General features: G+C 32.8%; 2 protein-coding genes across 2 annotated transcripts; both read right to left on the bottom strand.

Annotated features, from left to right (window-relative positions):
* Nucleotides 1-260: 260 nt before the first annotated feature.
* On the bottom strand, nucleotides 261-11,502 carry LOC139520239 (uncharacterized). Its single transcript, XM_071312724.1, has 8 exons — nucleotides 11,369-11,502; nucleotides 9,983-10,006; nucleotides 9,195-9,299; nucleotides 8,401-8,501; nucleotides 7,524-7,629; nucleotides 5,966-6,139; nucleotides 5,004-5,164; nucleotides 261-375 (listed from the first exon to the last, which is right to left on the bottom strand). The coding sequence occupies exons 1-8, from the start codon at nucleotides 11,439-11,441 to the stop codon at nucleotides 277-279; spliced, it is 843 nt and encodes a 280-aa protein (XP_071168825.1). The 5' UTR covers nucleotides 11,442-11,502; the 3' UTR covers nucleotides 261-276.
* Nucleotides 11,503-19,670: 8,168 nt separating this feature from the next.
* On the bottom strand, nucleotides 19,671-23,067 carry LOC139520240 (dual specificity protein phosphatase 3-like). Its single transcript, XM_071312726.1, has 4 exons — nucleotides 22,986-23,067; nucleotides 22,040-22,160; nucleotides 21,136-21,347; nucleotides 19,671-20,430 (listed from the first exon to the last, which is right to left on the bottom strand). Exons 1-4 carry the CDS (start codon nucleotides 23,062-23,064, stop codon nucleotides 20,243-20,245), a joined length of 600 nt encoding a protein of 199 aa, XP_071168827.1. The 5' UTR covers nucleotides 23,065-23,067; the 3' UTR covers nucleotides 19,671-20,242.
* Nucleotides 23,068-23,319: the final 252 nt, after the last annotated feature.

Raw genomic sequence — 23,319 nt, 5'->3', positions numbered from 1 at the left:
TTGAAGTATTTGAAATAAGCCGTTTAGGGATCAAAATCACGGACGCTGTCACTATACCGTCATAACTGATGGACAGATATTGATCACATGAGTGATTTCAATTAAGATGGAGAAGATCTACATCGATCAATGTTATCAAAACTTTTCAATATTGTCCATTAAAGTACATAAGTAACATATTTTTATTTTTATTTTTTTAGGATAATATCTTACAAAAATATCTAATACCCGCCATTATACAGTTTTGTGTTTTTTTTAAAAAGTGTTACACTTCATTTAGCATGTATCAGTAGCTGGGTTGTTGGTCAGGTAAATATGTAAAGTAGATAATGCTCCAGTTTTGTAGATGCAGTCTGGTGGTGGGTTCATGAATGCCTGTAATAATAAATCATAGATAAAGTAAGATTTTCCATCACATATTTTTTTCAACGTATTTAAACGGCCCCATTTAAACACGTATATATATGTTTGTTGTGCAATTTATGAGTGTAAGGGTCATGTTCGGCTTCATTCAAATAAGTTAGTTAAAGAATTATAAGCATAGATTCTATAAATTAACGTGAAATGGTTGTAGGGTATTATCCAGAGCAAGAAAAAAAATCGATGACACAATAAAATTAAGAGGCATCTTGAAATCGACAAACAATCTTCAGAAAACCACAAGCGGTTTTTTACAGTACATCGAAATCTAGCTGACCAACGTCGAAACACCTTTCCATACAACAATGACAACAAAAGATTTGCCATCCATACGTTGAAATATAAGTGAATTCAAACGCAGATAAGAATTACACATGGCGGTTAAATTATATTTCTTTACACACCCGTTATAGACTGAAGGTTTTATAATGTTCGCGCGTCCTGCAATTCGTCTTAAAGGCCACACGTAGTACAAAATTTAGAGAATGTTTTGAATTCTCGAAATAGACATGGTAACTGTCTTTCATAGATATAGGAAGATGTGGCATGAGTGCCAATGAGACAACTCTCCATCCAAGTAACAATAAAGTAAGCCATTATAGGTCATTTTACGGCCTTCAACATAGAGCCTTTGCTCACACCGAACAGCAAGCTATAAAGGGCCCAAAAAATTAATAGTGTAAAACCATTCAAAAGGGAAGACCAACAGTCTATTCTATATAATTACGAGAAATTTCATATTTGGTTTCGTGTATTTAAATATTTTTTTTTTGTATGAGTCGGTGTTCTCTTTCGGAATAATGCACATTTGGGCATGTCTAGGTTATTATTGTTTGATTTTTTCCAACTTTTGATGTTCGTGCTGTGTTATACATTTACTTGAAGTCCGTGCGCAGGTCTCTTGTATGCAGGTATTTCGTCGGCTAGAACACCACATCTACTTATTATAGTAGTTCCTGATTTACAAGATATCAGGAATTTTCACATTCGTGCATAAACTTGATTATGCTTGGATTGATATACTAGTACTTGAAACTGTATGCTTTTATCGAGATTGGTTTAAGTAGGGACTCCCTATCGATAATTAAAACGAACGGAGATATCGTACTTAAACAGTCAAAATTAAGACATTTTTTGGCTTCGAAGGATATAATCTTGGAAGTATCTCCGTTGAGCTTTCATTAAAGACTCGTGGTTGTGCAGCTCTGACGGGTGTATCTTGTTTTAATGACAAAGCTGCAAATGGAGCATTTACTCCTTCCCTTAATAACATAAATACAATGGAACCACGTGTACGTTCTTATATAAAAATGGCTGCCTTACTTATTTTCAATATTATAAACAGAACAGCTTTAAGAAGAGATCGCGTTTTTCGTGACGGAACCGACGACCTTGATGTTTTAAATGATGACCAGTTAATTGCGCGGTATCGTTTCCCCAGGCAGTCTATTTTGGATTCAACAGACCCGCTCAGAGATGCCATTGAAAGACCATCCAACAGATCAAATGCAATCCCTCCCCATATTCAAGTAAGAATAACAACACAAATCACATTTGCTTCCGTCTTGTAGTTGAATGTTGCGTCCGATATGAAGTGAATGATTGCAAACTATGTTACGCCAATCCCGAACACTTGCATACGAGCAAGACTCAAGGTTTTAGAACGTTAGATATCAAGAAACCTTTTTTTTCCAGTCTAAAATTTTTCAGTCTTATTATTGTACAACTAGAGGCTCTAAAGAGCCTGTGTCGCTCACCTTGGTCTATGTGCATATTAAACAAAGGACACAAATGGATTCATGACAAAATTGTATTTTGGTGATGGTGATGTGTTTGAAGTTCTTACTTTACTGAACGATTTTGCTTCTTACAATTATATCTATAATGAACTTTGCCCATTAGTAACAGAGAAAAATATTTGGTAAAAATTTACATAAATTTACCAAATTAATGAAAATTGTTAAAAATTGACTATAAAGGGCAATAACTCCTTAAGGGGTCAATTGACCATTTAGGTCATGTGGACTTATTTGTAGATCTTACTTTGATGAACATTATCGCTGTTTACAGTTTATCGCTATCTATAATAGTATTCAAGATAATAACCAAAAACAGCAAAATTTCTTTAAAAATTACCAATTGGAGGGCAGCAACCCAACAACCGGTTGTCCAATTCATTTGAATATTTCAGGGCAGATATATATTGACTTGATTAACAATTTAACTCCTTGTCAGATTTCCTCTAAATGATTTGGGTTTCAGAGTTATAAGCAAAAAACTACATGTTACCCCTGTTCTATTTTTAGCCGTGGTGGCCATCTTGGTTGGATGGCCAGGTCATCGGACACATTTTTCAAACAAGGTACCTGAAAGATGATTGTGGCCAAGTTTGAATTAATTTGGCCCAGTAGTTTCAGAGGAGAAGATTTTTGTAAAAGATAACTAAGATTTACGAAAAATGGTTAAAAATTGACTATAAAGGGCAATAACTCCTAAAGGGGTCAACTGACCATTTCGGTCATGTTGACTTATTTGTAAATCTTACTTTGATGAACATTATTGCTGTTTACAGTTTATCTCTATCTATAATAATATTCAAGATATTAACCAAAAACAGCAAAATTTCCTCAAAATTACCAATTCAGGGGCAGCAACCCAACAACAGGTTGACCGATTCATCTGAAAATTTCAGGGCAGATAGATCTTGACCTGATAAACATATTTACCCCATGTCAGATTTCCTCTAAATGTTTTGGTTTTTGAGTTATAAGCCAAAAACTGCATTTTACCCTATGTTCTATTTTTAGCCGTGGCGGCCATCTTGGTTGGTTGACCAGGTCACGCCACACATTTTTAAAACTAGATACCTCAAAGATGATTGTGGCCAAGTTTGGATTAATTTGGCCCAGTAGTTTCAGAGGAGAAGATTTTTGTAAAAGATAACTTATATTTATGAAAAATGGTTAAAAATTGACTATAAAGGGCAATAACTCCTAAAGGGGTCAACTGACCATTTCGGTAATGTTGACTTATTTGTAAATCTAACTTTGCCGAACATTATTGCTGTTTACAATTTATCTCTATTTATAATAATATTCAAGATAATAACCAAAAACAGCAAAATTTCCTCAAAATGACCAATTCAGGGGCAGCAACCCAACAACGGGTTGACCGATTCATCTGAAAATTTCAGGGCAGATAGATCTTGACCTGATAAACATATTTACCCCATGTCAGATTTCCTCTAAATGCTTTGGTTTTTGAGTTATAAGCCAAAAACTGCATTTTACCCCTATGTTCTATTTTTAGCCGTGGCGGCCATCTTGGTTGGTTGACCGGGTCACGCCACACATTTTTTAAACTAGATACCCCAATGATGATTGTGGCCAAGTTTGGTTCAATTTGGCGCAGTAGTTTCAGAGGAGAAGATTTTTGTAAAAGTTAACGACGCCGGACGACGGACGACAGACGACGGACGACGGACGCCGGACGCAAAGTGATGGGAAAAGCTCACTTGGCCCTTCGGGCCAGGTGAGCTAAAAAGTTGTAAAAATGGACACATTTGGGGTGAGATATATAGGGTACTCGGATGAAAAAGGGGGGCGGGATTGTCAGATAACCTGTTTTCGACCTATACCTTTATTCACACATTTCAACTGCACATCTTCATATAATAATGCATGTTCTGGTCTAATTAGTTAAAACAACAAAAGTGCATGCTAATCCGACTTATAAATGTAGTTGTTACTTTCAAAGCCTGACATATAATTTATTATTACAAATTTAATCAATGTAACTGTTTCGGTCATGTTTTAAAAAGAAACGCATTTTTTCTTAAATTTTTGTTTACAATTAAAATAGGATTTTAATGCCCTTAACCGTCAGACGCCAAACGGCCATTTTCGGCTACCGCCAACGTCGAATTGCTTAAAATTTTACCGTGATTCGTAAAAATGTCCTGACCGTGATTCGTCAGAGGTCTGACATAATTGTCGTTAGTGTCATTTTCGGAAACGAAAACCGTGATGCGTCAAAACAATCGATTTTTTATCGTCTTGTAGAAAGTGTACATTTTATCGTCATGCACCAAACATACCGTTAACGTCATTTTACAAGAGTTTTTTTTTTTCGTTATTCGTCATCATCGGAAGGTAGCCCCATTACTACCGTCTTAAAAGACATAATGGGTTTTATGAAAACACTTGATATTCTGCATATCTGACATTAATTTCCATATACAAGGGTCGTCCCTTGTCCGTGATTAAAAATCTAGTTATACAAAATATATCTTTCTGTACAATTATATCGGTCTTTTTTTTGTTGAAAATATCAAAGTAAAGAGTATCTGCAATTTCCCCAAAAATGTATGTACAAAAAGAAACTATTATAAATATCTTTTTCATGTCTCTCATTTTTTAAAGCAAGACACCACTATTCATCAAACGAAGTTCAAGTGTAACATTTTCCATCACTGAGTCTTTTATCGAAATTTGTTTGAGTTCAATGAAAATTCTTGTACTTCTTTGCTTTATCAATACTACGAATATTTAAAGTAGCATAATTCATGGTTGTAAAATACATACAGAAATTGTTGACTTTGGTGGATGTTCAACTCTTGCTGAAGTTAGATTTGCTTGCATGGCCCAACCAAAAGCATTGAGTTTACCACCATTATACAATAGAAACACTGGCCAAAATTCATCACAACTCATATCCTTTCTGACGTTGAACCAGTAATGTTTACCTGTAAAACAATTGGTATAATGTATAAGTACTTTGCTACTTAGTCTATAATTCTGTTTCATTTCTATCTTCACAAGATTCTACTTATAACATATACACATGAATAGATTTGTCTGTTTAGTCTAAGAGAAATAAAATTGTATAGACAATGCGTAAAATTCAAACTCTTAAAGCATCATGATATCCACTATTTCATGTGCATGCGAAACAAATATTGGTTTGAATATGAAAATTTTCTTTTGTGGAAATCGTTTATAGCCAAAAAAAAGTAAAACCATAATTTTATATGCCAGCTTTAGCTGGCACTTATGGTAGAAGCATCGTTTTGGGATAAAGAACGAAAACTCTCTCTAAACGACCAATCTAAAAAGTATCGTCCTGAACTTGCATGAAATATTTGCCACTGGACGTTAAACAACCAACAATCAATCAATATTTAGGACATAGTCTTGGTATAAAGCTGGTATTTAAGGTAGTACCTTTCTCATATTAGAAACTGTAGTTATTAGTTTTTACAAATGTACATCAATTTACCAAATATATTTTTTTTAGATCCGTGATTAATCCAATCCAATTTATACCCCGAGGTTGATCCAAAACAAGGAAAATCAAGAAATTTTACAAAATTTGCACATAATTTAGTTTGTTGCCTTCAAGTTTGTGAATCGAAACAAATGTACGATTTCCCCCTTGAACACTTTAATCTTTAGGCATGTATAGCCAAATTTAAGATCTTGCATATTGTAAGCCGAATATGCACCTTATAGTCGGTATCTTTCAAAAGGATTATATTTTGTCATACCCATTGACGGAAAGCATTTTCCCTCTGTCCATTGAGTAGATGATATATCACTCTGTTCATGGGGAATTTTGATTGCATTTGTAATAGGGTCTGTTCCATTCTGGATGTAAAGGTCAGTTCCAACTCCCTGTTGCTTATATTCAGCTGCTGATCTACCAGACGTACAAATGATCGCTGTGAAAGACAATATCATATTTGATAATATCATAAACGGTACATACATGTATATTACCTCACCAAATACTCATTTCGATTATTATTGCGTCGTTGGTGGTGCTCGATGCTAAAATATAGCGCCAAAATATATGTCAACCCAATAATAGTGTTGGAGCGCTGATAAAAAAACTACTAACGAAAAAAGTAACATTTAACGGTATTGTCAAAGTATTTTTTTTTATCTGATATAATTAAAGATTAAAATATTGTAAGCTAGAAAATATTAAACCTTAAAGCATAAACAAAAATATCTAATATAAACACCTATTAATATATAATACATTAATAAATTAATACTTACTATTAGTCATAACACTCTTAGGAAATTATGAGGAAATTATCATTGCAATAAACATTATGTATCTTAGTAAAAGTGTGTTATTACTTAAAGGATTTACCATCCGAAATATATATTATTAAATCAAGGAATTGTATATTAAATATACAATTCCTTGGTTAAATAGATACTGTCTGGGTCGTATGCATGGGCAATATCTATCATGGCAGTCTGTTTATCACGACAATGCACACATCGTTAGGTATTATTATGATTATTTTATTGAAGAAACCAAGGAATTAAACGATTACTTTCGCTGAAAACATTCATCATTAACGCAATATAGGAATCCATAGTAAGCTAAGTATCTTAGATCTTAGGCAAAAGTTAATGTCTAAGAAGAACATCATTATTACAGCTGCTATCATAATGCTAGCAAGTTAAAGCGGTTTGGTTTGCCTGCTTGCTTTGTTGGTATTAAATTTTGCTCTAGCATTGTACTTAAGATTGACATATGCAAACAATATAAGAAGGCGGAATTAAACCTGTATATAGGTAAATTTGAGTATTTGAAAATGTCCAATCAAATTTAAATATAATGAAACGTCGCAAGATACTGGTGTCACCTAACGTTACACATGCACTGGAAGACGTTATCCAAAATAAAAACGTTAGAATGCACGTTTTTCAGATGGCTTTCTAAAATTGACGGATATTATGAGCTAAATTTATGAACTTTAGATTCATGTTTTCTTAGATAATATACTAAGCTTTTTATATACAAGTTTAACTCCGCCTTTATATTTTGTTTTTAGATGTCAATCTCAATAACAATGATTGATCAAACTTTAATACAAACAAAGCGAGCAAGAAAACGAAACCTTTAACATGCTAGCATTATGATAAGATCTGTTATTTCTTTTGGTCTGCTACTTTTTTATATCTAGAATTGTTTTCTAATATAAATCTAATTAGACAGTTTAAATAAATGTTTACCTGTCCATATTCCTACGATATTTAGTTTGTATATTAAACAAATTTGAAAATAGTATGACATATACTTACCAGGGTCGACGAAATATGCTGAAATATGGTAGTAGTTGCCTGACAATACAAATGGATGATTTTTCAGAAAGGTTGATGGCCATCCATTTGCAAGACTATTTGAGACCTGATAAAACATAAATGAAATTTTGAAATTTAAGCTTGCGAAGTGCCTGTGGTATGCAAAGAATTTAATACAATTGTAGCATATACTCATCGGGCTTTTAATTTTAGAGGCTTGAATACGTTTTATTAAAAAACACATAAGTCAAAATTGTTGTAATAAATAATCTTATCGGATATTTTGATAAGTTTACAGAAATAAAGAAATGTTTGAAAATCTACTCCTTAAAGCACCTATTCTCTCTATCTTCAGATTTTTGTGTAGTGTACTTTTTGTTTTGACCATGACACTGGATGTTAAGCAGGTAAACATCAATATTTGGGCCATAATGTTGCCAAGCCTTCTTCAACTAATTAATTTAATTGCCTTTTGGTATGTTATTGCCAATTCAGTTCTGAATGACGGGAACAATTAAAGTTGCCGGCTGAATAAAATTAATATTCGAACAGGTAGTGTGCCTCAGATCAGACGTTTTATGAATTAGAAATTTGGTATGCACATAGTTGTATATGTATAATAAATATGAACATATTTCAATTTCGCCGAGTGCAATGATTTTTTTGCTTATAGATAAATACATTAAAAAATTAAAGCAAACGCTGTGTTGTTTTTTTAATCTGATTTTAAACCACTGTAGGACTATTTGTGTAAAAAATGAAATCTTGCTTTATACACTTTAACTTCATTTCCGTTTTTGCATTGATGATTGTATATAACTTTTAATAGAACTCTCTCTGTTTCTCTCTTTGTTTAAGAAATTCCTGAATTACATACCGCAGCAGAAATTCCAGCAATATATCCTTGTACGTCATATATTAAAATAAGAGCCATGTCGGTGTCTTTTACATATCGACGACCATGTAATCCACTCGAATCTATAAATAGAAAAAAAACCCTCTAAAATTATACACAAGAAAACAGAGCATATAGAACTAAAGTCAGTTACGTTCTCCAATCATTTAAAAACACTTATATAACTTATTTCAAATTTAGACCTGTACAATGATATATAGATATAGACATACATGTATATAAAGCCCCTTTGACTAGACTGGACTCTCAACATTTTGAATTCTTGTTATTAGATCTTCAATGTAAGCAGTAATCCCGTGTCAATGATTGCCTGCTGGGAAAAAAGTATGCTCATGAATGTAAATAATGTATCCAGTGAAAGATATATAATCCGTGTGCATGTGTTACATAAGAATGATGTACAACAAGGAAAAATATGTCACTTCTTTTGTTGAAAATTTCAGATCTCAACCGGAAAAAGAAAAAAAGCAGACCTAATTCCACCTGTGGTTTTCTTCATTTCAAGTATCGGTGAGCTAAATGCGATCAGCATAATCACCAAACTTTAAACATTATTCAGAAAGAGGACATCGCCTATACAAAAATGAACTAAAAGGAAAATGCTTACTTATTGGTTAAGCCGAATAAAAGAAAGGGTGGGTTAGAAGAGAAGCACAATTTGTTCCCATAGGAATTCAGAATATCTGTTGGAAAACTAGTTCATCTAAACTTCATCGAGGAGTCAATTAAGCAAGCATTTTTTTTTTATAACATACCTCCACAATCTGATATCTTTAGGAATCCCTTAGCTTTTGCATCGGCCTCTGTTAGTGGCATAGCTGCAAAGTTCATACTACCGAATGGGTTTATTCCCCATGTAACTAAAAATCAAAGTTTTAATGTTAATATGATATGTTCTAAAAGCTAATATTTAATATTGATATTATAAAACAAATCTTAAGGAAAGAGCGTATAACGAAATAGTTTATGATTTCGGGTACCAGATCAATATTTTTTTCTGTTTTTTTTTTGTTGTTGTTTTTTTTAGTTCAAGGAAACAATATATTTTTATTTTCATAATATATAATAAAAAGATGTTGAATGATTTCCCATTGAGCAATTGTCCATAGGAGACAAACACACACGTATATAATATAAGTACGTCTGAACCAGTGACAACTCTACAACAGATCACCAGCAGTGATGGTGATACATGGCTGTGTACATTCTGTATATGCAACTCATCATTTTCTTGGTTTTTGTGTGATATTTTAAGGAGATTATTAAATGTTCACATTCCAATATCATAAATACTGTGCTGATTATCACGCCTTGTGTGTGAACTGTTTTTGTTTGTTCTGTTTGGAAAATCTTTAGGTATTTCTTTTTTGGTGGATTACTCAATTTTGCATATTTTGTACATGTACATCTTTGTTATAATATGCAACTATAATTCTCTTCTTTAATAACATAAATTTTAAAATACAGCGTGATCTTTGGAGTTTGGTTCCATTCGATATGCGAATCATGAGTATAAAGTTCCATTTAGAACAGCAATACATACCTCTAAGGTTATCCCATGTGCCGTCTAAAAAAGAAAAAGAAAACGTAAAATTAAAATTAAAATCTTCAATAGTTTGCTATTATTGGTCTATTGTGCTTAATTGAACTCCTATTTATATTTTGACCTTATAAAAATTCCTCTTCGCAACTTAAAATACCATATATAATAACACAATGAAAATTAAATTTTAATGAAGCAATAACCGTCACACCGCACGCGAGATTGAAGCCAATTTGCATAATAGACCAACCATTTCGTTTGCTTAAAGTCATAAAAGTTGGAGGAAATCTCGTTCTTTTAAATGACAGTCTTATAGTTTATAAATCACTAATACATAAATATATAGTCACAAAATATCGTTCAAACTAGCATTCATAAAAAGCTCCCCGTAATAATTTAAAACGATAAGTGAATATTACTTGAAATGTTGGTTCTTTTTCTTCAACTATTAAATCATTTAGTTGTTTTTATTATAAAGCCAAAATTTCTTTTTTTAACAACCATATACCTCTTTATCAGAAATGAAATCTACGTTGAAACCGGAAGGAGCAATTTCCTAGATTTTTATTTCAATTACAGATTCAAAATGATACAGGCGTCAAAACCTATATAAAGAATTCAAATTTTTAAGGTTGCATTTCTGTAAATATTGACAATGCGATTTCCCATAGGAACTCCTTTTACGGCTAAAACTGTACCACTTTTACTACGAAGTTGTGAAAAAAAAATCATATCCTTGAATGGAAAGTTCATATGCACTTCATATTTTTGTGCATGCTGTGCGGCATATTTTCAACGTTTATATGCACCGAACTTCTAAGAGTTTAAACTAACACTAAATGTCTTAACTAACCATACCTCGACTGTAGGATTACCACAGATTTCAATATAAACACTGATATGTATATTTACTGGTAACATTCCCAAGTTATGTCTCTATGAGATGAAACATAGAGATCATAACTGAGAACCAGTATGTAAACAAAATTGATTATCTATGAATATTCGAGATCTGTATCTCCTCAAAAGAGGCGTGGTATGAGAAACAGCTGTATTTACAAAGTGCAACCTTAAAAGTTTTATACAACATATACGTTGAATATATTTCAACAATTTAGCTATTTCAAGAAAATTTCAATGTTATTCAGAATCATATGTAATTTGTTAAATTTTGCCAGTTTAAGTCAGTTTTGATATGCAAAAACAAATATTGCTTTGGATAACTTGTCTAACCAAAACGAACTAAATGGTGCCCGAAAGACAATATTTCCAGTTGACTTCGTCCCTAGTCTTACACAGTGAATAATTCAATTCATGTTTTCTGGTATTCAGTTATTATTATGAAAAACAAATATTGCTTTAGACAAAAACAAATCAAATGCTTACCATGTCCAAATAAGAATCCATTACAATGAATGCCACAGAAAGCCAGAACTACCACCAGAATAGATGCCTTCATTTTGAATGCCAATGTATTTGTGAGGAGCTACTCTTGATTATTATCTATTATAGTCAAATATAAGCATAATCAGTGGTTGTTTGTGACCTTTATTAGAATGTTATGTAGAACGTTGAAAAGTAGAATGAAAACAAAGCGAGATAAGATTAGAAGCCGGTACAGTACTAGCCAACTCTAAATTGTTCAAAGATTTTCTTGGTTTAAACGACCTACACATTTCGATTTGGCAAAATCAACGGCCTTCTCAATTATTTTTGCATGTGTACTATAAATGTATTGACGTACTGAAAATGTACTTAAATAAGGTAGAACTTTATAAACTTGAAAAGAGAGTACATTTTCTTAAGCTGAAGTAATCATCATGCACTTTTAATGTGAAGTTAGTTTTAGGTACACACACTTTCTACAGTGATTTTGTACCAGTCGGCCCGAGAACACAGTTATTTCGTAGTGCATTTCTTTTAGACAATAAATTCAAATTAAAAAAATCGCACCTGCTCTTTCTCAAAAAGATTTTTACAGTGTAGTGTACTTCCAGTAAGACAAATAATATCAAAATTATAGAAACTTCTACAAGCTCTAACTCAAAATATTGACAATTCTGTGTTAAGGGGGTGTAAAATTCAGTTTGACGGCTTCAGGCGTGATAAAATTTGACCTTTTTTACCTGGATTATATCACTACTTAACATAAAGATTCAGCACCTATTTTTTTAACATGTAATAACATCTCCCAACTTAATATTTCATGCATTTAATATCAAGAAATAAATTGGGAAAGTGTATCAAATAAAACATGCAAGTTATACACTGTTTACACTAGGGACTATATTCGTTTACATGTAAACTCATGTTTGTTTTCCGACCAGTCAGAGTTTTACTTTTTGCATTTTTTTTTACTACAGTGCATAATGAAAATAAAGTATTATACAATGTAATATGTTAGCACATTTATAGATTTACAACATGGAGATACAAAACTGGTATACCAAATTTGTGTCACTAATCTAACACTGTAGATATTTGGTACTAAAATAAGAACAGTTGTTATCAATTGTTTGAAAGTTCTACATCATTACTAAAGTATTTAAAGCTAAATTCAACATTGTATTCTGTTCAATCATGGAAGTAAATATTACTTCCATGGTTCAATGAACTCGTTGACCTACCGGCATAGACGTCTTAAACGACCTTTCTTCGCTATCCGTAAACGACATATCTTCACTATTCTTATCCGACCTATCTTCGCTATTCTTATCCGACATATCTTCGCTATTCTTATCCGACATATCTTCACTATTTTTATCCGACATATCTTCGCTATTTTAAGCTGATCCATCTTTATATATTGATATATTATTCATATTTAGACCCAGAATTAGGGTTAATATCTCCCAAGATATGAATTAATTGAATACTAATATTAATATGAATATTTTGAAATAAACTATTTGACTTAGAATAACTTTTTTGATATAATGTTTTGAATGCTTAATTAGACTTAGAAATCTTTCTTACAACACGCATGTTCTTATTCCGAGGCAAATTAAGAAAAGATTTTGGAACATATCTTTAATGGACGACGTTTTTCTTTCTTAATATGAATCAGAATTCATAAACAACCTTCCCAAAGACCAAAGATCAAAACATCATCTTGCCAAGTTATTTGGTTCAACATTACATTGCAGATACACGTATATTGACGATGTAATCTCAACTTACGTCACAATTCTACGAGTGTTTGCAACTCGTATATCTAGTTGACTTGACATCAATGACCACTAAAACCAAAACGTAAGCTTCATATCTGGAGTTTTTTTTTTAAATTACAAGTGTGGACACAGATGAGTGTGGATAGAATGTTTGGATGTTTGACAGTGTTTTATGATAAATGTAGTTCTATGATTTTCCTATATGTGTTGTTAACTGTGTTACACGATGACAACCAACCGGAGCATTAGGAGTATTGTTTATTTTATATTTAGATTAGTTTTTATGTTCAAGACAGGCATGAAAGAGACACTAATTGCATTAGTTACCAAATGATTATGATAGAATATGTTCCACATCTTTGATTTTGGATACATTTTATAGTTAGGAGAGCAACACATAATAGGTTCAATTTTTCGTGATTTTTTTAAATTGGGAGATGCCATCAGAGATATGATATCTGAGAACATGATATAAGGAGCCTGTAATTCAGTGGTTGTCGTTTGTTTATGTGTTACATATTCGTTTTTTCTTTATTTTTTGTACACAAATAAGCCTGTTATTTTTCTACTTTGAATTGTTTCACATTGTCATTTCGAGACCTTTTATAGCCGACTATGCTGCATTAGCTTTGCTCATTGTTGAAGGTTGTGCGGCGACCTGTAATTGTTAATTTCTATGTCATTTTGGTCTGTTGTGGAGAATTGTCTCATTGGCAATCATATCACATCTTTTTTAATATGTATTTGCTAACTATTTGTATGGTTCTATTTATATATACTGAGTGCCAATGAAAACGCAACACTTGGTTTTTCAAAAATAAAATTTATATTAGAAATCATAATCTTTCAAACTGAATTGTTCTTGAAAATTAACAATTCTAACAATAGATCGATACCAAACAAAAATGTTTCATTGTCATCTTTCGGGCGCAATAGATAAACGAAACATCCAATGTCGAATCATCAAATCACAGTCCTAACTAAAAATGTTACAACCCCGTTGTGCAGCGCAATCTCGACAGCGCCGTGGAATTGATCATCCCGGACGTTTAATGTGATCTCGGGGAATGTTATTCCACTTGTCCTGTAAAGCAAACTCAAGCTGACTTTATGATATTGGTGGTGGTTTTCATCGTCTAAACCATGTCAAATCTGATGCAAAATTTGCTCTATCGGACCTAAATCTGGTGAAACGCATGACTTTTGGCCAAGGCGTCTATGTAACCACCACTGATGATTTTTGGTACATAATAAATGATTTTTGGTCTAAAGAATTCGATGTTTACACCAGACAGCCGTTTAGATGTCGACTGTGGTCCTCTTTAACCGTTGAATTTCTGCGCAAATAGTGCTTTACTGAAATTGCTCCATAGGATCTACCGTGCCCACCATTGAACTCACGTGACCTTTGGACATCCATCAGAGTCGGTATCGGATATGTTAAAGACCAAATGTATCGGTTTTACTGAGCGTTTCTTGCTTTTTGAACCCCGGGATGTGGCTTATCATTAACTGATCCATTTTTGTTGAATTTGTGGATGATTTGAGTTATTGTATGCTGTGAAAGGCTTCATTGGATCATGCCCGAAACTGCATGTCGCTGGTTGTCAGAAAGTCCTGGCATTTACTCAGATGTTTATTGCAGTTTCCTTACAATAAGGGCGGGAAAATTCATGACATTAGCCAAGCTTTAAATGACAAAATCGTGAAAATGGTGCGTATGTTGAAAAGCGGTGAACTCGGTTTATGTCCGTTCAAAATAACCCTTACTTTGCATTTGTTCCAAAAATCACCCAACCCTAAAGTTGTAGACAATTGTCTTTAAAGTCATTTTCAACCAACTTTACAAAGTTCTAATATAAAATAAATAAAAATTATCAGACTTTTTTGAAAAACAAAAGTGTTGCGTTTTCATTGGCACTCAGTATATCTTTGTGGTGGCTTGTCAGTATCATTAGTAAAACACCTTAAAATGTTGAATTGATCCTCAGATTAGAAGACATTTATTGGTTTTTAGTAATGACAATGCCTAACATGATGCTTGGGCCTGATGAGCTAGAAAGTAAGCTTCTGTGCTGTTTTCTATCAATTCTTTGAAAATATCTCCTTCAAAGCTGGTGAAAGCAAAACAATTTTGGTCAATGGACAAATAATGTTTGGTTCAAACAGAAAAAAATGCTTTTATCTCCCTGTTACTTACATTGTACATAGAAATGATAATACTTGGAGACATCCTTGTGCATGAGAGTTGTCTGTAAAATCTTTATTTCACAACGAATGAATTGCATAACAATGAACTGAGCTCAAAGCAAAGCACTTTAATAATACACTTTGACCGAGAGCTCAATCCAGTGATATACTTTGTACTACAGGTCCTTCATGAACATCCATCAACCAGAACCATATCTCAATAACATGCCATTCTACATGGTTGGATCAGAAGTCCTGAAAAAGACATGATTTTTTTTTTATTGTATTTAAAGTATATATGCATACATGTAGGTTAAAACTTTCACAAATTGGTGGTATAATCATTCAGTGTCTGGCAACTATCAATCGCTTCATGCACAAACTGATATAGGTTGAGCATGAGTGCCCCTCTGTTGGAAATAATTAAATTAATACAAATGTACGACTAAAAACTAGAATATATAAAAAAAAAAACCAACACGATGAATTAGCTTTCCAATGGTCATGTTTCCATTTCTCACTTCCGGATTTCGAATTGCATTTACATATTTTAACTGATACATAACACACAAGCATGTTCACATCGTATGACCTTCAATAATTATTGTTGGTTATAACACAAACACTGCTTCAGTAGGATATTCAAGGAAGAATTACCGAAATCAACAATACACAGGTTCTATGATCACCATGACAAACGGATTGATTGGTGCAAGTGTCTATGTCTTATCCTGGTTCCCGGTTCTATGTTCCAGGTTTCAGATGATAGTCATGCGCTATATTATTATATATATGTGTAACATACTGAATATTGCGATCGAGAACCAGTCTAGTAACTGTGTCATGAGTAAAATGTAATCATGTATGTAAATCAGGCCGTTATTTTTCTTGATTGTATTGTTTTTATTTCCACGGGTGTCATTCGGTTTAACGAGAGAAATGATCGTGAAAGAATATCTAACGGTGATCAAGTATTGCGAGACGATCGTGAAAGCTCGGGTACCGGATCGTGAAAGACATTTAATCGAGAAGACATACGAAATGTCATCTAATTAATTACACAGACAAATTTACAACAAAATAAAATTGTCTGTCAAAATGGTTCAACATTATGGTCAGTATGTGAGAAAATCCAGTTTTAAAAGTATATAGTTTTTACAAAACAACAAAAGGCAGATTGCTTCTCGACATTTCAATGACATAAACAATGTTAACAAACATGATGTTTTCACAAATTCGAATAAAATAAACTACTTTTATCCGAATAAGGGCATTCTGTTTGAATGAATCAAATGGTTCTCATAGTTTTTTTGTATAAACATAATCTGAAACTTGGTAAAAAAAGAAATATTTACACAACATCGATTTTTCGGATCGACGGAAAGATCACGTACCACTTTTTGAAGATCGTGAAAAGGATCGTGAAAGATATGATGCTACGAAGACGTTCAAATTATTGTACAAGTACAAATAATACAAACAAATTATTATTAGTTGGCTGATTGTAAGATAAATCTTTTTATTGTCATGTGAAGTACTCACTTATCACGAGTTTTAGGATAACTACATTTTGTATATTGGATCCTATAATCACATGTCCGTCAGACAGGATTCACCTGACCTCGACATTGCCTCATTTCATCGATGAAGATTTCGTTTTGTGGTCAAGTCCATATCGCGGATTCGTTAAGCTTTAGGATAACTGTCTGTTGTTAAGATTGTAAGGTGTACATTTTCGACTGCTGCAAGGTTTCAAATAGCATTGACCTTATTACCATGCATAATTTGGCAATATAAAAAAGAAGATGTGGTATGATTGCCAATGAGACAACTATCCACAAAAGACCAAAATGACACAGACATTAACAACTATTGGTCACCGTACGGCCTTCAACAATGAACAAAGCCCATACCGCATAGTCAGCTATAATAGGCCCCGATAAGACAATGTAAAACAATTCAAACGAGAAAACTAACGGCCTTATTTATGTAAAAAAATGAACGAAAAACAAATATGTAACACAAAAACAAACGACAACTAATGAATTACAGGCTCCTGACTTGGGACAGGCACATACATAAATAATGTGGCGGGGTTAAACATGTTAGCGGGAACCCAAACCTCCCCCTAACCTGGGACAGTGGTATAACAGTACAACATAAGAACGAACTATAAAAATCAGTTGAAAAAGGCTTAACTCATCAGATGGACAAAAATACAAGTGGATGTCGTCGTATTATGTTGTTTGGCCTTTTGCTTATATACCTGTATGCTACAGCGCCACTGTATTTGGTGTATGATGTATTTGTCTGTCTGCTTGTTTCATATATGACGTCAATTGTATTTGATATATTGAATGATAGTAAGATGTCTATGTCTGGCTGTCGGTCATATCAGGGTTCATATACTTTCGATCTTAGGTTCCGAATTAATTTGCCAAACATAACTTTTACATTTGTCAGTTTCTAAAGTACTGTAAGGATCGGAACACCTATATTTGGTGTACGAGTTGTTTGTAGAGATCTGTATTGCATTATTAATCTGACCTTGACCTGTTTTTGTGAACCATTGACAATCTTAAGCTTATTGAAACTTCTAGTAAAACCTTTAATATTACAGACGTTCAACTATAATCTATCATAAATAAAGCAGATGAGACATTTCAGCATTTGCGCTCTGGTATTCCCTAGTCAGTAGTATATAGTTATCTCATTGGAAATCAATCCACATCTGCTGCGTTGTATATAAAGATACATAGAACTTAAGAAAGTACTGTTGCACAAAATTTTGGTTATCGTCCAATCTCAAATTGTTCATGAAAGATGCTATTTTTGCTATAAGTTTTTGATTGATGGTTAATATTTTGGTTTAAACTTTGCATACCCTTATTATGGGCTAAATAGTGGCGGTTTGTCTTAATTGTACTAGACCGATTATCAGAGCTGATTTTTTCAAACTGATTTAGACACTTTTTAGTTTATTTTTTTTAAACTTTCGAGGTAAAGTGTTGAATTGATTTTTTTTTAGCTTTAAGGTGGTACCCAACACTTTCACTAAAATTCATTTGGCTCGTTTAATTTTCATAAAATTTTGACAAAGTATTTACTTTGACCCTTTGACAAAAATATAAAAATTTCAAAACAATTGAACCAACCGTTTTATCAGAAAAAATACACTGATTATATAGCAGTTTGACAAACACTTATTTTGATCATTGAGAAGCTTAATATTCCCTTGAAACACAACGTAATTAAAACGTTTAGAAGATTTTACACACTTATCTCCCTTTAGTGTTAGGTACCACCTTAATTATGTTCATTCTTATCAAAATAGTTACAGGATTCAACCAGTTGCAGGTATATCAAATGGTAAAAGAAATATTGATTTCTGATTATAGTATTAGTCTGGTCACGCATTATCTTTCACGATCAAAATAATGCGTTTCCTTACCTTTCACGATCAAGTTTGATGAAAAATCAACCTAATTCAAAGTTTTCATAAACAAATTAACGCTTTTAAGGGAAGTGCATACTTTTTTTACACAACAAAGACTAAATTTCAAATATATCATGATATATTGAAATATGACCGTTATAGGTACAAATAGCGTGTGTGTTTTAATTTATTCCATAGACATGCATTGTGCCTTTTGTGTTTTTTTCATAAAGTACTGCATATTTTCTTTATCTTATTGCACAGTAATGTTGAGGAAATTGAACCATTTTGACAGACATGTTTTTTGTTCGGATTTGTTTTGCGTTTTAAAAATTAAGCGTTTTTTTTCAGATTCTGAACTAGAATTTACATTTAATGTCTTTCACGATCCGGTACTAGAACTTTCACGATCGTCTCGCAATACTTGACAACCGTTAGATATTCTTTCACGATCATTTCTTTCGTTAAACCGAATGACACCCGTGATTTCGGGGCCTTTTAAAGCTGACTTTGTGGTATGGGTTTTGGCCATTGTTAAAGGCTTTACAGTGACCTATTGTTGTTAACTTCTATGTCATGTGGTCTCTGGTAAAGAATTGTCTCACTGGCAATCATACGACATTCTTTGTATTGTGTGAACCCCCCGAGGGGTTCACGCTTATATATTGGCGAGTTTGGGATGTGTCTATGGGCCACTCGATATACATCGGAATCACGATTCTCGGAATTTTCCGTTTGTATGTCAGCCCCTCTTGCAATGAGGACACACGTGTTCTGCTTGTTAGAAGGGTAAATGTCTGTACGTTGTTGCGTCGCTATAAATTTCCTCGACTTTTGCCCCATGTGTCCTTTTATTCATATACAGTAAGGACAAATTAGCCTAAAAGACACATTTAGCTTGATATAGAAATAATTTTATTAAATAGGTTAATAAAGGATATTGAACATATAACAAGATGTAAGATAAAAACACAATTTGATTTAGAAATACTGCAAAATGTACATCGAGGTATTAATGGGGAAATTGAATACCCTGAAATTTAGTTACAAAGTTATTATCCGTGTATTGCACAAATAGACAACTTTCGAGTTCGGTGCATTTCCGTCAAAAACTCTGGTTTTAGTGAACGTCATTTGTGCGTTTAGGGGCGTCGTCACTTCCATTCCAATGTTGTGCGAGTGGTTGGAAAACTATAATTCTATAGTGTACGAATTATTCGGCAAATTGAATTCTCAAAATTGACAATCAGCATTGCTGTCATTAGGGAATTGTCATAATGTACCTACAGAACAACCATTATTTCTAGTTTATCCTGCACAATGACGATCACGAAGACGCTTGTTGAACGTAAAAAGTGCAGGGATACAGGCGACCCCCTCTATCTGGTAAATGACGTCATAAAGGCGCGTATAATTGACGAGTTTTTGCCGGTGACGGATGAACTCGAAAGTGGTCTATTGCTATCACCCATGAAGCTCTTTTTCTAGCATACACAATTGTTCTATAAAACCATCATTTGGAAATATTTTTCTTTTAGATCTAGCCTCTGCTATGGCGTCCCACAGATTGTATTTTTTCTTTATCATCATATAAGCAATGGCTACTGTTGGAGATCTTCTATAGCCTGCCACGCAATGTACTAGGATTTTCCCTGAAAAAATTAAAAATAATAATGATGAATTTTACTTTTTAGATATAGAAAGCTGAAAAGTAGTTCAGCGGTATTAACTAGCACATGGGTGGTGTGTATAATATCAACTTTAGGTGTGTTGTATCTTGGAAGATTACCCATATTTTTGTATTAGTATTTTAACAAGGCATTGGACTTTTAAGAGTATATTTACCTTTCATACCTGAATGCTCTCGTTTTTTGTGTCTAAAACTCTGTTAATGACTATACACTTTTAATTTTATAACTGCTTTAAATGAATTGTTTTAACTCACAAGTCCGTTTTGCAAGTTTAAGTGTTTAATTTCTCTTCATATCCGACATCATTTTTTACGCCGTATTTTATAAAATCTTCTTCTGTTACACTATCCGGCCTATTGCAACCTAAATTAGTCTTATTAAGATCTCACATGTCGTGTCTAAAAATAATTAACCCAAACTTAAGTATTGACATTACTTTTACTTGTAGATACCGCTTATGTTGTGTCTAAAAATTAAAATAACAAAAATACCGATGTACCAAACAAATCAAAGGAAAACAAACTATTTCAAAAGAATTTTAACAGTGGTAATAAGATTCCGAAAACTTTGGCCTAGATACCTATCATGCACCGTAAAAGCGACAAGCTGTTGGTACGTCATCCCCATTATGATAAGTAGTTTACTACGTTATGCTTTTAGATTTACCTCCGTCTTTTAATGCTTTATCTATTATTTCACATGCCTCATAGAAACATTTTTTTATGTCAAATTTTGGATCATCTTCAGCAAATATTTCGAAATATTTGGCACCTATTTCTTTGTAAAATTTCTTTCCGGTCTCTACATCCTCCATTGCTAGATTTAACACATGCGTAATACCGTTTGACTTGACTTCTGCTGGATCACGTGCCAAAAATCTGAAAAAGTATTATCAAATTATCACATTTTTGAATAATAAGCTAATTCTGCTTTATTTTGCGAATGTATTTGAACTTCATTTTAGATACATATTATTATTAAGTGCAAACTTACTAACATTTATTTGCACTGCATGTATCAGTTCTAATGGTTATCAAAGGTACCAGGATTATAATTTTAATACGCCAGACGCGCGTTTCGTCTACATAAAACTCATCAGTGACGCTCAGATCAAAATAGTTGCCAAGCCAAACAAGTACAAAGTTGAAGAATATTGAGAACCCAAAATTTCCCAAAAAGTTGTGCCAAATACGGCTAAGGTAATCTATTCCTGGAATAGGAAAATCCTTAGGCCTTTTGTTAGTTTGTGTTTTAACAAATTTCGTCATTTTCATTGTTGTAAATATTCAGTTGGTTATGATGTTATTTGACCTTTTGATTACATATCAGGCTCTATCTAAAAGGTCTGTAATTAAGTGGTAGTATGAATAATTAATCTTTGATACTTGTCTTTGAAAAAGAAATACAGTATGTATTATAATTTCATCAATAATTTAAATTGTTTCTCGTAAGAACTATGTGAAATTTTATAATGAGAATCAACGAAACTGTGCTCATCGCCTTTTGTCTTATTCAGAATTTAACTTCAAGTTTCATTGGTAGAAAAAAAAAATACTTCAATAAAACTCACTCGTTTCCCACATAAATGTTTGGAAATATTTCGTCTCCGTCGTTTTTTATACTCTCGTTTGCCCCTTCTTGCAAAAAGTTCCTTATTTTATGATATAACTGACGATCAAATTTGTCTTCATCTGTAATAAATATTTGGTATTTAAACTCAAGTACAATAAATAAGTAATCTGAGAAAATTTCAGCATATAATTATGATAACCGTCGGTAGAAAATTCACTGTAATTCATCGAGTTATGACAGTTGTAAATGGATTAAACAGAAATACTACAATCTCGAGACTACAATGTTGCATTCAATCTCCAATTCCTGCTACCGTTTAAGAAGTGGCTAACTCTTGATATTCACATTTGCCATAAATGGGTGATACATTTATCTAAAAAATAAACGTCATCTTCAAACTCATCTTACGTGCACCTGAGACAAATTCGGTTTTGTCGAAGAGTACACATGTGGCTGCCAGTTTCAATATGCAATTTTGTGAGCAGATATTCTTAATCTAGTAAGACATTTTCTTTGCTCAAAAAGTCGCATTATTGACAAAGAATTTTCAAAATAAAAACTGCACTTGAATATTACATAAGTTCGTAGGTTTTCATATGTATGTATATATAGCTGACCGTGCGCACATTTTTAGAATGAAGCGCAGAACAAAATGTACGTCAGTCTACGTTTTTTACACCCCAATGAAGTTACAAAAAGAAGCATTCAATTCTTAAATAAAATCATAAAAGAAGCATTCAGTTCTTTAAAAGGGTACGGGATGATTTCCCGTGATTACATGTAACTTGTTTTTCGTTAGCTTATGTAACCGTTTCTTGCTGTATTCTATATATGGTCTATCAAAAAACATTGCGAGCTTTAATCTTCCTTGTTTAGAACACTTATTGTAGAATATTAAGTAATGGTAATAATATACGCTACATGATGAAATATTTATAACTTACCTGTAGACGCCATTTTTAAAAAGATAATTATATACAAACAAATGGTTGATATGTAAAAATGCCATCTAAAAATAGTCATGACAAAAGATAAGAAAAAAATCGATAAGTGAAATTTAAAGATAAGAAAGAAACGACAAGTGAAATTCAATTTCACTGGGGTAAAGCTGATGATCGTAACTGCATTGACGGTCATCCAAAGTTGTCGGATGAAAAATTAGGTCAGTATCTGTATTGTTTGTTAAATTGTTTCTATATCATTTTCTTTACAATGGCATTGGTACGAAGTAAATTTATAAAAGATTCACACGGAAATCACAAATTACTACCGAGAAAT

This window comes from Mytilus edulis, chromosome 4 (genome assembly GCF_963676685.1).
Source record: "Mytilus edulis chromosome 4, xbMytEdul2.2, whole genome shotgun sequence".
NCBI lineage: Eukaryota > Metazoa > Mollusca > Bivalvia > Mytilida > Mytilidae > Mytilus > Mytilus edulis.
Note: the sequence above shows the minus strand (reverse complement) of the source record. Positions and strands in the feature narration are given on the sequence as shown.